Source organism: Desmodus rotundus, chromosome 5 (genome assembly GCF_022682495.2).
Source record: "Desmodus rotundus isolate HL8 chromosome 5, HLdesRot8A.1, whole genome shotgun sequence".
NCBI classification, from domain to species: domain Eukaryota; kingdom Metazoa; phylum Chordata; class Mammalia; order Chiroptera; family Phyllostomidae; genus Desmodus; species Desmodus rotundus.
Window position 1 is genome coordinate 31,460,196 of NC_071391.1, and position 14,195 is coordinate 31,474,390.

At 50.7% G+C, this 14,195-nt stretch overlaps 1 protein-coding gene across 6 annotated transcripts in view; it reads right to left on the minus strand.

The window, feature by feature from the left end:
* Positions 1-14,195, minus strand: part of NAV2 (neuron navigator 2) — a 679,412-nt gene that overhangs the window by 17,162 nt on the left and 648,055 nt on the right. For all 6 annotated transcript variants that reach the window (XM_024558786.3, XM_024558785.3, XM_053924021.2 and 3 more), the window contains 6 exons: positions 13,366-13,538; positions 7,810-7,963; positions 6,475-6,637; positions 5,647-5,747; positions 3,503-3,598; positions 1,552-1,720 (listed from right to left, as the gene is read on the minus strand). In XM_024558786.3, the coding sequence (XP_024414554.2) occupies positions 1,552-1,720; positions 3,503-3,598; positions 5,647-5,747; positions 6,475-6,637; positions 7,810-7,963; positions 13,366-13,538 (856 nt within the window). The remainder of the gene's footprint in view (positions 1-1,551; positions 1,721-3,502; positions 3,599-5,646; positions 5,748-6,474; positions 6,638-7,809; positions 7,964-13,365; positions 13,539-14,195) is intronic.

Sequence of the window (14,195 nt, forward strand, 5' to 3'; positions counted from 1 at the left end):
TTGCAGTGCCCCCCTGTAAGTGACAACGCGCGCTCACCAGCATGGACGAAACAACTGGACCCATAACCTATAAGGATTTCCTCAGAGGGTGCTTGCAGCGGAGGGCTGTTTTGGCGTGCCTGGCACCCTGTCCACCTTTGCCTCTTCTTATGGAAATGCTTTCTTCTTAGGGGAACTCACTCCAGGTGGTCTAAGTATGGCTAGCCCAGCACCTTCTTCCACCACAGGTGAGGGCTCAGGACCACGCGGAACCCAATCCTGTCTCCTGGGTCACGGTGACTGATTCAGCAAAGCATGTTTATGAGTCAAGACAGGGCAGAATTTCCTCACACTTTTCCAGAAAGACAATCTCCCTCTTTTAGGTTCCTAAGCCTTAGAAAGATGCATCAGGGTTGCCACGGCCATTTCACAGGCAGGAAGCTCAAAGGTAAGAGCAGCTGGGCTAGGCTTGGCCCCGAAGGCACTGGCGCAACACCTGAATCCAGCTGCGTCTGATACTGAACACGGTTTTGAGTACGCGTGTCATAGGCAGCCCAAGGCCACAACTGTGGAATGCCACTCGCCAACAAGGTGAGGCTGCGTGTGAGGTTCAGGCAGTAGCTTAGCGCCTGTCACCTGCCAGGCGGGGTCTGGGTTCCTGCTGCTCGGAGACTCAGATGGCAGTTCTCTTGGAAAACCTGCCAACTGGGAAAGAAAGCCGGCAGCAAATGCCCCCAAAACTGCACTGTTAAAACTACAGTCCAGACCAGCGCCCTCCAGGGTGGTAAGAAACAGGACAGCCCGAGGGCCGCACCCAGTACAGTGGGTGGGGGCCCGCTCTTTAGGTGGCTGGTAACATACAGGAAACGGGGGGTTGCGGTCACAGGGGTTTGTGCCAGTCGGGACTGAAGAGCCCTGTGCGGGGCAAGAGTCAGGACGGGAAAGGATGGAGCCTTCGGTGTGTCAGTGCAGTCCTGAGTCCCTGCTCCCCAAACCCAAATGCGGATAAGGATGCAGCTTCTGGATTTATTTTGCCATGAAATCCTTTTTCCCCCCACAACATACTCTGTGGGCCTGGAGGTCCATGGAACACACTTTGGCCTGGGGCTCAAAGTCTTTGGGTGAGGAGGCCATGGAGGCTCTGGCAGCACCACAGGCGGGCAAGTGCTTCGGCAGTTTCGCCAGGGGCCCAGAGCAACGCCTCTCTCGTCTGCAGCGGATCGCGGTTCCCCATCTGCAAAATGGGGCCCCATCCAAGGCCTGCTGGCGAGAGTGACCCACTGGCTTCGGGGGAGCCCATTTCCACAAGGTCATTAAGGTTCCACTATCTCAGAGTCATCAGGCTAATGGGACCGTTTGTTGTAATTTCAGCAGTAATTATTTGTTTCTGATGGTGGGGGAGAAAGCTGAAGACGGTTTAACTGATTTGGTAAGAGTAACGGTGGACAGAGGGGAGAGAAAACCACCACCCACATCCACGTGCACAAACAAAATTGTGGCCACAGTGTGCTAAGCCAAGTCACAAAATAAACGCAGTTCCTGAAAGCTCCCTGCTCGCAGTCTGCGAATTACCTTTGACGGTCACAGAGATGGTTGTGTTCTCTCCCACCAGGTAGCCACAGGGCAGAAGCTCGGGCGTCTCGGAAGTGTTGCTGCGCTTGACCTCCCCGATGCTGTAGCCGAGAACACTATCCGAATTGAGCCCCAGCTGACTCACTGGGTCGACATGAATAATGTATTCCTGGAAAAAATAAAATGAAGACGCCATCAAAGATGTGGCTAAAAATCTGTCCATGACTCATGCTTTCATTGAGTGATTTACAAGCATCTCTTCTTTCTCAGCTGCAGCCGAGCTGAGGAACGAGGGGGAAAGAGCTGACTTTCTTCTACGGGGAAGGTGCCTCATGGTCACAGGCCTCTTACCATCCAGATTTATTTGGTTAGGCTATGTGTGTGGTGTGGCTTTGGGGGGGGCGGGGAACGGGAAGAGGGAGGAACCCTGACAAGATTGTGAACGTTTAGCCTGGATCAACCAAGCAGGGGAAAGTTAGGCAGCTTTTCCCGAGTTCAGCTGAAGTGTTGAAGACATCGGAACCTATGAGTGGTGCTGCAAAATTCGTCAGAAAGTAACTCTGATAAGGGATCTCTCCACCAGCCCCTCCTGGGCTCAGAGCACAGGCCATGCTGATGCCAAAGGGAGCAAAACCCAGGGCTGCTGAAGAAAAGCAGCCCCTGGAGCTTTAAACAGGAAAATGTGTTCGGAATTTGGAAAGAGTTCCCTCTTTAGGTCAGTGAACTTGGAATGAAGGGCCACGGGCTATGGGCTATGAGGTAGCCAGATGAGGGTCAAGGTGGAACCCCCAAAACAGACCTCTACCACCTTTAATGAGGGTGACCACCTCCCATGTGATCACCCACAGGTTGTTCTCAGCCCCAACTGCTGTCTCTAATCCAAGGAGGTCTGACTGCCCAATAGCAGAGATAAAGGTTTCAGGCCGAGCAGCAGGAGGAGTCTGCCCTTAGCCCTGAACATCACCAGCCTACCTGCATTTCTATAGGTGGCCTGCAAAGATGATGAACAATCTCTGGACAAAGAATAGAATTTCCTGCGTGAAGTCACCTGAATCTAGATGCTGGAAGAGACTGGAGTGTACCAGTTAAGTCAGAAGTCGGGCCAACTCGACTAGGCCAACACAGTCTGGTTTTACATTCCTGATTTGGGGCAAGTGACCCAGTCTGAGCCTTACCTTCTTCACCTTTAAATGGGAAAACAGCAGAACCCCCCTCACAGGCCTGACAATAAGCTGGGGTCATGTTCAGTGCAGAAAACGCAGGCCATTGGTACCGCAGGGGATGTGATTGATGAGCACTTGTGGTTGTTGACTCCAGGACAACAGGAAGAAGTGCACCAAAAGCTTCCTTTACGCCACCTTGTAGTTCAAGGCTCACGGCAGCACTCACTAGTTATGTCTCCTGTGGCAAACCCCACTCCAATGAAGTGATTGGAATAAACATAAAAATAACTATTCCAACAACCTTGACCCTGGCCATTGGCCAGATATCAATGTCACCTGTAGCACAAATCACAGACTGGAGTGCTGGCAAAGATGTGGGCAAGTCGATCAAACCCCCAAAATAAAGAATGGCAATCCGATGTGCCAGCCCCAGCCAAGGGGCACAACACACATTCCGAAGCAGAGGCAACTGCTCAGGATTCCGAGGGGAAGGTAGCATTCGGACGTCAGCAGTTCACTGCCGGACGTGATGCTGGAGAAGCGACTCACTGGCTCACCGATGTCAGCCAAGGACAGCTGGGAACCATTTGGCTGATCAGCGGTCTGTACTTAACCATCTTTCTTCTGATCACTTGAGTGCCAGGGCACAAGTCCCAGCAACGTAAGGATGTGGGAGAGGGGACAGGCCTGCGAAATGGCTGGGTTCAGGACACAAACCGCCCTTCCCTCCCTAAGCCCAGGCCCCCGCTTCAGGTCGACTGCCCCAGCCGTCTCCTTGAAACACTTACTTTGAACAGCCGTCTAACCACCCCATCGAGCACATCCCACTTCGTCTTGCCACTAACTCCAATGCAGCCAATAAGGAAGAGGTGAGGTCTGGAATCCTATGGGTGAGGAAATGTATGCAGGTAAAAAACAGGTGGACCTTTTCCGACCCAGCTTAGCGAGGACTTAGATTGTCCCAGAACGTCACCAATGGTTTGAGAGGGGAATAAAAGTGCTATTTGTTTTACCATCAGATATAACTCAGATTGAATGCAACAGTCTTAACAACTTTCCCTGCTCCGTTGCTAAAGCAGCAATCTGTGGGACAGGAAGTGAGAATCTCCTTTCTGGAATCTAGAACCTTCTACTAAGTGCATACCTCGTACAGTGCACAGATTGTATCCCTTACCTGGAACACTCTCCCCTCTCCTGTCTGCCATTTAGTCTTTTCCAAACAGCTTACAAACTCACCTCTTCCAGGAAGCCTTCAATGATTAACTCACCAGGCTCAGAGCTCACATTGCCAGATGGTTCTGTAGGCAACTTACATAATGACATGTTCTGTGTTGCTTATTTTTAGGTATTTATGTCTTATTTGCACATTGTTTGTCTTCTTGTTAGATCTTAAACTCCTTCAGGATAGTAGATGTTTCTATTTTTTCTTTTTTAAAATTAATATCTAATTTAAAGTTAAAAACACACTCACTTGAGAAACTCATAAAACTTTGGGAATTTTACAGAAAAGTAATCTTTTTCATCTCTGTTCAAAGGGCTCTGCGTAGTGGGGCTAACTAATGAAACCGACTAAAGAGAAGTGAACAGGACATTGCATTCTGCTGGGTTTTAAAGTATCTGACATGCTCATAGGGACACAGAATTAGGCAAGTGGTGGGGGGCCAGGAGGGAGTGTCGGGCAGTTAGGCGAAGTCAGCAGAGAAAAGAGCAGCAGTCGGCAGTGGGGTGATGGGGCCCTAACGCTTGCTTTGTAACCTTAAGTGAGTGATGCTCGATGCTCGGGGCTTAGGTTTGTCCATTGTTCAATGGAGATAACACCATCTGGTCAACCAACCTCATCGGGCTTCCGTGGTGATTCAGAACCATACCGTTTTTAAAGTGACTAATAAACTTTTGTAAAATGTAAAATCTATCTGTTCATGCTGCTATTCACTAGAATAAAACACACTCACAGGCGTTTCACCTGCGTTTATTCTATGAATGAATCCCTCCCCACCCCGATGGTCCATTGCTCTACCAGCCAGGCTCTGAAAGTGGAGCTCCTCGTCGGACCTTTCTGGCAGCTCTAAAATTCTGGGCCCAGCCCCTTCGGTGAGACTTGAGAGCCAGCCACAAGGTGGAAACCCTGGCAAAGACGGGTCTGGCTGCAGACACTTTGTTTCGGTGGGTGCTACAGTTCCCTAGCTCTCAGAGACTTACAGTAGCCATGTTAGCTAGAATGCTGAGAACTAACAAACGAAAAACTGAAGGGGACTTGACAGTGACCGATGAAGACTTGTCCCACTTATTGGTGAGATGCGATGGTCATTCACAGCATCATTTGGATTTAATCAATGATTAAAAACCAATTTTGATGTTCAACACCCACTTCTACCTCTAAAGAGTCCTTGCTGGCACTATGGCCTCCTGAGACTCTGGAAGAGAACAGAAACTACTCAGAAAACAAAGATTCCCCTCCCCAGCCTTGGTGAGACAGGGCGTCCCACCGGCTTCCCTTTTAGCCAAGTGCGTGCTCCCCGGACTTGGCCACCTCTGTCCCTCAGTGTCTTCTCCACGGGCAGCCTCTGACAGCTGGTGCTTATTTCGGAACCTTGTGTACTAAATGTGCTCAGCTGCCTTTGACGTGCTTCGGGCACACGCTACATTCAGAAAAGCCATTGCTGGGTGATGTCAGTGTGTAAGTGAACGTAGGGCCATGTTTACAACTCTTTATTAGACTTTCCAAGCACGGGAGAGAGGGAAGGGTTAGCTGCTCACTTTAACTGTATCAAAATGCTGCTGGGGATTACTGTTAGTTAAGGAAAACATTAGTAGTATTTCCAAGTCACCTTAGGCACTGAGGTTATAGACAGGATTTGATGAAGAAATCACTAAGCTAGGTAGTTCTACCTGGGGAAGGGACAGGCAGAGCAGGGAAAGGGATCCAACTAACCTCCTTCCACTTCATTTCCTCCTGAAAGCTGACAACTATCTTAACATGCCTGCCTCCTTCCTTCCGAGCCGAGCATTCACCAGTGTCATCCAGCAACATGTCTGCGAATGGAAAACATCAACAGCCTTAGGCACATGGGAAAGCAAAGCTGGCTTCCTGACACCCCCGCTGCTTGGTGGCACAGCAGCGGGACAAACCAGGTGTCGGGGGTGTAGGGGAGAGGGGGTGGCAGGGGAGGGGAGAGGGCAGAATGGAGCACGCAACCACAGAAACCAACAGTGGACCAACCAAGGAACCAGCAGGCTGACGATGTACCTTGCCAAATGGAAGTGCGAGGGAGAGACTCAACCAAAATAGCAACAGCAGCATCATGGATAAGAAATCAAAGCGTCAGCCTCAATACGCTTACAAAGGAACCCTAGACCATGTTCGCTTATTACTGCGCCAGCCTGGAATCCAGCCTGAAGGCAGGAGGATCCCAGACCAAGCCGCTGCCCCAACCGGGACCTGCTGCTGTGGGGTTTGGATGCAGCCTTCAGCTTGCAGGTCAGCCTCTTAGAATGGATCAAACAGACTCAGCATGGTGGGAAGGGGATCAGAGCTCATGGCCTGGAGAACTCGTGGTGCCGGAGCAAAGCATGACAGTGGTCTAACGGCCGGGCTCATGTCGGTAGCAGACACACCCACACACACTCACGCGCCCCAAGTGCACACACGCCTGTTGCCTCTCCATTTGACCTGCTGATCTGCTTATCTTGGGGCTCTGGCTCAGAGACCGAGTGCCAGCCACAGGTGCTGTCCCGCCCCTAGCCCCGTGCCACCACTCACCCAAGCTGGTGGACTCGGTGAGGTTCAGGCTGTGCTGGGAGAGGCCCAAGGACTGCCTCGGGGAGGCGGAGAGGGACACCTGCGAGGGCGCCCGGCTGCAGCCACTGCCTTGAGACTCCGACTTCAGCCGGTCGTTCTCAGCTTTCAGCTTCTCTATTTCACTCTGCAAAGAGTAAGAGAGAAGCTCTTTACTGGGTGGACATAATGCGAACAAGCCTTTTCTGGAGGAGGGCTCTGGAAGTCCCCGAAGAGGGTAAGTGGGTAGCGCAGCAGAGGCAGAGGAAATCACACCATCAGAGAGATGCAACAGTGTTTGCTGTGGTCAAGAGGCCTGTCCGACGGGGGTCCATCCTTTCCAAGAGCTGGCCTTTGAAAGGGCCTCAGAAATGCTTCCCAGAGGCTGAGTGGCAAGTGAAAAGGAGTCTTATCTAAGCAGTCTGAGCGACCCTGGGTCTGCCAGGTTTCTTTACTGTGGGGCTTCTCAGAGCTCCTAGTGAGCTGCTGCGCACTGTGAATCTGAGAGGGGCACACAGTGGGCAGCCTTTCCCAAATGTGCCCAATCAAGAAGCTCTTCTTTCAGAGTCTCTCCCTGAAGGAGTGTTCCACGGAACCTCCGCTGGGAGACACTGCTCTCAGTGAAGTCGCATTTAGAAGAACCCACAGAGGTCTTTCATTTTACGAGTAATTATAAAGAACCTACTATGTGCTGAGTACTGGTGCTATATCCAGAGACAGGAATGCAAAAAATAGCTCAGCAGACCCAAATACCTTCCATCTAGGGCAGAAGGTGTGAGGGGCTGTAGGGCCAGATCTAAAGGGATTCAGGTGAGGGCACCAACTTCCAGGCGCAGGACTTAGAAAGGCTTCACAGAGGAAGTAGCATGAGGCTGAGCCTTAAAGGGAGGGTCCTTGTATACATGCGGAAAGACACGTGGTGGAGGAGCACTACGGAACAAGTTCCCGGGCTTGCAAAGGGTGCAGGCAGGGGCTCCCGCTGGCGGGGGAGGAGAGTCTGGAAAGCGGAGTTGCCGGGTGGTAGACGGGGATGAAAAGTGAAAAGGATCCTGTAGAAGGCCTGGCAGGCCAGGTGAAGGAGACTGTGACACTTGCAAGCAGCAACAGCAGAGCCACTCAAAGTCTTACATAAAGGAGGGACAGGGTTATTACTCTATACTTTTAGAAGCTGGTCTTTGAGTAATATGCGGGAGGGCCTGTAAAGAGAAAAAGGCTAGGAGAGCACAGGTCTGCCACCAGGTTCTGATGCAGCCCTGGGGCAGGGCCGGGGGCAGCCATCTATCTGCCAAGCCGTCCAGGCCCACGTTCCTGGGCTCTCACCTGCATCCGGTTCATGGCCTCCCGGAGCTGGTCGAGCTGATGTGCAGAGCTGAGGGCTTCCAGGCGGATGTCCGTCAGCTTCATCTCCTTGTCTCTCAGCTCGTTGCGGAGCTGCATGACCGTCTCGGCCTCACTGTCCATGCACTCTGAAATTCTAGGGAAAGGAATGTTACTGACAGAGGCAGCTCTGAGTTCATGCCCTTTCAGGCCTCCACTGACCACCGGTCCATGTCCATCATCAGGTTTGTTCAGCAGTAACCCAGTATAACCAGCTGCCCCGTGCTTCCTGGAGGTGATACTATCAAAAGCACCTGAAATTCACAGATTTTATGGCTTTCTACACTCTACCTTTGTGGAGATCTGGCAATCAGAATGCTTTTGCTGTGTGCCTTTTAGCAGAACTCCAATAATCTAAGGATAAACAGAGCCAGAAAAGGGAGTAGTAACCTTGGGAGCCTGACACCCCCCGCACGCCCCACTGCCAATATGTACACAGCTGGGCCCCGATAATGATACCACATGGCCCCTGGGATCTAAAACCACTCAGAGAAACGAGGTCAAGTGTCTGTTTTAAAGATTAAATACTCCGGGGTCAGGCAGCTGAGGGGGTGATTTTTATGTGCCATAAAAAGAAAAAACCCTGAAGATAGGGGTGGAAGGAGTTAGTTCTGTAGTCACTAAAACCCACTCCCCTAAGTGTCCAGAGACTGACGTTCTTTCGCTCCCCCTTTGTGCAATGCTGCTTAAAAGCTTATGCCGAGGAGGAGAAAGATCTCACATAGTTAGAGAGCAGAGCAGATGACCTGGTCTGGAAGCCAAGTTTTGTTTTGTTTTTTTAATTGATTTTTTTTGAGAGAAACATTGGCTTGTTTTTCCACTTATTTATGCATTCACTGGTTACTTCTTGTATGTGCCCTGACTGGGGATCGAACCTGCAACCTTGGCATAGTGGGACTATGCTCTAACTAACTGAGCTACCTGGTCAGGGAGGGCAAGAAGCCAAAGTTTTATCTGAAAAGTATGCTGGTTGTCTTTCTTTCTCAGCTGCACTCCCAGAGCAAGGAGACTGTGGGACCCTGCTGAGTCCTTCTTTCTTAAGAGCTGGTCCTTCTAGGCTGGGTTTCTTGCTTGATTTAGTGACGTTTGCTCTTCAGATACCTGGCAAGTCAGCCCAAAGCGGAAGATCATAAAGGTCATTAGGAACTGTAATGTTAAATAGATAGTTCTAGTAAAAACAAGTTCTGTTGATTTCTAAGATCATAGAATCTGGAGTGAGGGGTAATCCAGAATAGAAAGCATTGCCTTTCTTGGACTGAAGAAGAAACCAACCAAACACAACAACCCCAAGTTCATAAAGTTACAAAGCTGAAGCTGATTATCTCCGAAAGGCACGGTGAACATGTGGTCGCTGCAGAAACAATCACGTGAGCCCGTTCTATAAAACCCAAGTACCGGATTTGGGGCCAAGCAAAACCTGACCTGTAAGACTGGGTGAGGGTGTGGAAATGTTGATTGCCAAGGAAAAACCATTTATAATTGTTAAAAGACATGTAACTGTATTTCGGGGGCAGAATGGCTAGAAGAAAAATCAACACCTGAACAGTCAAATCTTTTTGTTGCTATTTTCTTGACCTGTATCTGAACTGTTTTGATTTGAGAGATAAAGAGAGTAAAACCCTCCTCCTATTTTTAAGAGTTTTCAGCAGCCAAGGAAACTACTCTGCTTCCAAATCTTCTGAGACCTCTAAGGGATCCTGAAAAATGTAGTTATTCCCATTTCATACCTACGAAGAACTCAGGCCAACGGATTTGGGACTAAAAGGGCTGGAAAGACAGAAATATCTTTTGAATTCAGATCATCCCATTGCCCCTCAGCTCTGCTTTGAATAGCCAGGGTTTGTGAGGTTTAACTATGGTCATGCTGTTTTTTTTTTGGTCTGGGAGTTTTGCAGGGGGAGCTTGCAAACACTGGTTCTCGAGAGGACTACAGTTTCCTGATTTCAATGGAGTATAAAGTCTGAACTCTGTCCCAGTGTGACACCGTGGCCTTGGCCACACCATGCCCTGCCCAGATCTGAAAGCTCCAAGTCTATGCAGAGAATGGCCAGCTGTGATTCACACTGTGTCAGTCTGCTCTGTCTGTACCCCCACTGCAAGGCACTTTGCTCCAGTACCTTTTCCCTAGAAAGCTTTCTCCGCAAGAGACAAATAAACTCCTCGGCACCCACCCGCTTTGTGGAATATAGTGCATGGGTAACTTTGCAAAGCTTGGCCAGTGATTCTACAAAGGGATACAAACCAGAATGAAGCAAGTCTGTGCTGGAAGTAACTGCAGGAGGCCCTCCTGTGCTCTGCCCCCCAGCTCCCCGCCACATGGGCCAGTTCTCAGAAACAAACTGCCCCACCAGAGGGCTGTCCTACAACAGAGATGGCGTTGAAAACAAGGTCTTTTGCAGCAGCTCCAAGAGTCAGTCCCTATCTGTACTGCCCATGGCAGACCCTTCCCCCTCAGTTCCTTCCCACACTTGACTTCTGTGATGTCGCTGGTAACAGACAGGTCACGCCCTGCACTCAGGAGGCACTCAGAAGTTCACTTTATGGACTGCTTACTACAGCAACCAGATACGTATCTTTTCCACTCAGTCCCTAACGTGTTGTTCCAGCACATTCCCGCTGCCTTGTCCAAAAGGCAGGGCTGGTGGCGTACCTAATTTTAAATGCCTCGAGTGTGGGAAACGATGCCTTCCCACAGCACCATTCCTTTCGCCCACCGGGTGGGGCCTTTTCGAAGTCCCCACTCCTCTGCCTTTGGTTTCTTCTTTGAACTCCCTCTCACATGTAGATTTGCACATTCTTACAAACGCTTCGAGGTTGGGAAGAGGCATTTGCTCTCTACCCACCCTTTGGAAAAGGAAACCAAACACAAACATCTCCAGTGTGCTTGGACGCTGTGGAATGTCCAACAGGCACTGGAGAGCCAAGAGTCGGCCCCGCCCAACCCCTGTGGGGAAAGTGGTTTGGAAGGAGAGGTCTCGAGTCTCGAGATGGTCTCTGGAGTCCCATGTGGCTGAGTGCATCATTGCCTCTCTCTCTTCATCCCACGTGGCCACCCAGCGGCATTGGGCCAGGTCAGAATTCCGGCCTCCAAACAGGGTCTTCTCTCTGCTTCTGGTTCCCTCCAACCTCCCTGTCTGCTCTACTGTCTCTTCCTCAAATAGAGTGTCCCAGAGCTCAGGCCTTGCCCCTCTGGCTCTTCTCCATCGCCATTCAACCCCTTGGAGAACCTCACTAGCTTCCCAGCTTTCAATACTAGCAATGAGCCCCTGTCTCCCAAATCTGCACCTCCGCACACTCTAGGCTGGTTGGCACCTCCATGTGAACGTCTCCTGGGCGCCTCAAACGTCACCACGTGCTTTCAACTTCTCCTCCAGAATATATCCTAAATCCACTCCCACAACAGCCACTCATTCATTCCACCTAATACTTGAACGTCTGCAAAACCAACGGAGCAGTTACCTCCATGGCGCTTAGACTGTAGATTTTGGGGTGGTGGTGGAGGACGGTGGTAGACAAGAAAAAAAAATGTACATAACGGGTCAGAGATATTTGCAATGGTAATAAATGAAATGGGAGGGGGCAGAGGGGATGGTAGAGGAAGTGGATGGGGCGGTGGAGGGTGTGTTGTTGTGTTTTTTTGCATGGTGCACAGGCAAAGCCTTACTAATTAGGGAACACTGAGCGAACACCTGGAGGAAATGAGTATCTTGGGGGAAAGTGTACCAGCAGGGGGCAAAGACTAGAGGGAGGGAGTGTGACTGGAGAGTTGGAAGAGGAGGAAGTGGGCCAGAGCAGGGTGGATGAGAGGGGTGACCGGCCTCACCCTTCACAGAAGAACACAGGGCTCTGGTTGAGCACTGAGGTCCAGTCCCCAGTGCTCCTCTCCCGGCCCCTGCACAGGCTTTACCGTCGCCTGTAATGCAAGCGCAGGGCTCTGCAGCCACCCTCTTACCAGGTGTTGCCCGAGGGGGGAGGAGCTATAATCTAACTAAGTAAAATGAAGGCCACAGAAGACCATGCTTCACTGGTGAGTGGGGTTGCTAAAACGTCAGGGCCTGTGCTCTGTTTCCTCGTCTACTTCCCGTCTTCCATGGGGCCTGTGCAATTGGTGTGCTACAAAGACAGGGCCGATCCTCTCGCCCTCATTCCCTGCACCCACTGCGTAAGCCTGGCCTCGGGACCCTCATGTAGCTGCTGTCTTCAGTGGGCTGGTTGGCTGGGTAAGGGGACTCAGGGATGGCCCCACAGACCTGCCCTCCTGAAATGAAGGAGGACGTAATGGGAGGAAGGAAGCCCATCACACACGGTATCTGACTTGGCCCTCAGCAGACACCAGTGAGGTAGACGTAATGAATCCCATTTTCACGGAGGAAACTGAGGTGTCCACAGCCATCCCACTCCCTTGTCTCACTCTAGCTCAGTGGCCATTCGAACCCCAGGCACAGTGAGTGGCCCTCTTCTCCCAGGCGCTGTCTCATCTTGTGGGAGAACCGTCCTTGCAGACAACCTCAGCTTCAATTCTTCTTTCACTCCTGGCCTGGTCTCTAACGGGAGTCAGCCCCAAGGAGCAGGGCCAATCTTCCCCATTCTGTAGGAAGCCAGCTGTGCCACCTTCTAAGCTGACACCTGGGTCCCCACCTGGGTCTGTCCCAAGTCATTCTTGACATGTTCTTGCCCTTAGAATCTGGGCCTTATGTAGTTAGATGGGGCATGGGATGTTTTCAGATGGAGAATGACCAGTGGGTGCTCAGTGCAAATCGTGGGCGGCTGGCCGGGCAAGAGCAGATGACTCACCCCATCTAAGCAACCAGTCACCAAGGGGAACAGCGCATGAACCATTGCCAAGTGAGCGGATACGTTGTCCTCCCTTCATAGAACCAGCCGGGCTCCCAAAGAGCTCTGAACAAATGGATTCATTTTAAATTACTAGGGGAGGTCAGGGGGATGAGTCATATTACAAAATATAAGCCATTTGGGTAAGAGAATTGCCACCCAATCTCTCCATTTTTGAAAACTTCCAGTTTCCGTGTGCTGACTTCAGAGAGTCAACAATCAAAGAAGAAAAGGGTAATCACTCTAAGCCTTGTCCCGCAAATGAGCCAGAACTTCAGCAAAAAGAGCCAACTCTTGTATCATTGCCTCCCCCTCACAGAAAGATGATTGCAAAAGCTCTTTTATACCCATTCTCTTGCTCAATCCATAGGATGGGATAAGTAGACAATCATTACCCCAATTTGACAAAGAAATGGAAACAAAGAGAGGTTAAGCGACCTGCCCGACACCAGCCTACTAATTGATTAGCCACAGTGATAGGCCACCAGAACAAAACCCTAAGTTTCTATTCCCTTTCCACCTCCCCAGTCCTAAAACTCTGAAGGAACCTGCATGGTCCTATGAAGGCAAGACATCAAGGATCCCAAGGAGCAGTTATAACAAAACAGGACTCCCAGCCTCTCCTATCTGAGAGAGATGCCATCTGACCCCGACGGACGGACTTACAGAGAGTTGGAGTGAGAGTTTCTCAGCAGTGGAGTGGAGCCCATGGAACCGTTGTGCGGTAACTTTGGCGAGGAAGGCAAAGAAGAATCCGTCATCTCCTCAATGTCTGAATGAGAGGACGCTGACTTGGGGGACTTCTTCTTCCCGAAAGCTTGCTTGAAGGAGCTGCGTAACTGAACAGACAAGACCGTCAGCCTGGCGGGGGCTGAGACCAACATGTAGGCCTTGGCAAAACAGGAACATGCAGGCAAAAGGGCAATTAAGTCTCCCACGTTTTCCTCCCACCCATGAAAAAAGTTCCCAACAGCTCTCTCCAATCAGTGCATTAAGGGAAGAAAAGTTATCTGGTGTGGACAGCTCAAAGGACTGGACCTTGGGTAACATTCCATGCCTACTCCTGGTTCGAGACTAGATGCCAACAGCAAGACAGAGCCTGGCTCAGCAGGTGGATGTGGGGAGGATGAGGTCACACAGCAACAAAGCAGGATGCTCAGACGTGGTGACGGATGCGGATGAGGTTAGTCATATCAATGGATGGGTTAGCTTGGTATCTGATATTAACAGACTTGCTTACCTCATTGACCTGCCAGGGAAAACGCAAGCAAAAATGGGGGAGGGGGAGGAAAAAAGACAATTTTTAACAGAGAAAGCCAGTGACAGGGAAAGCTTTGGACTTTTCAGACACAACATGACTAATTATAAACACCACACGAGAGGAGGTTTCCAGTAAGACCACAAGTCTTCTGAAGTACCAGGGGCATCTTCCTCTGTGATGCAAGGAAAAGAATAGCGAGTCTGGAAGTCCCAACGATCTGAGTTATTCCAGCTTC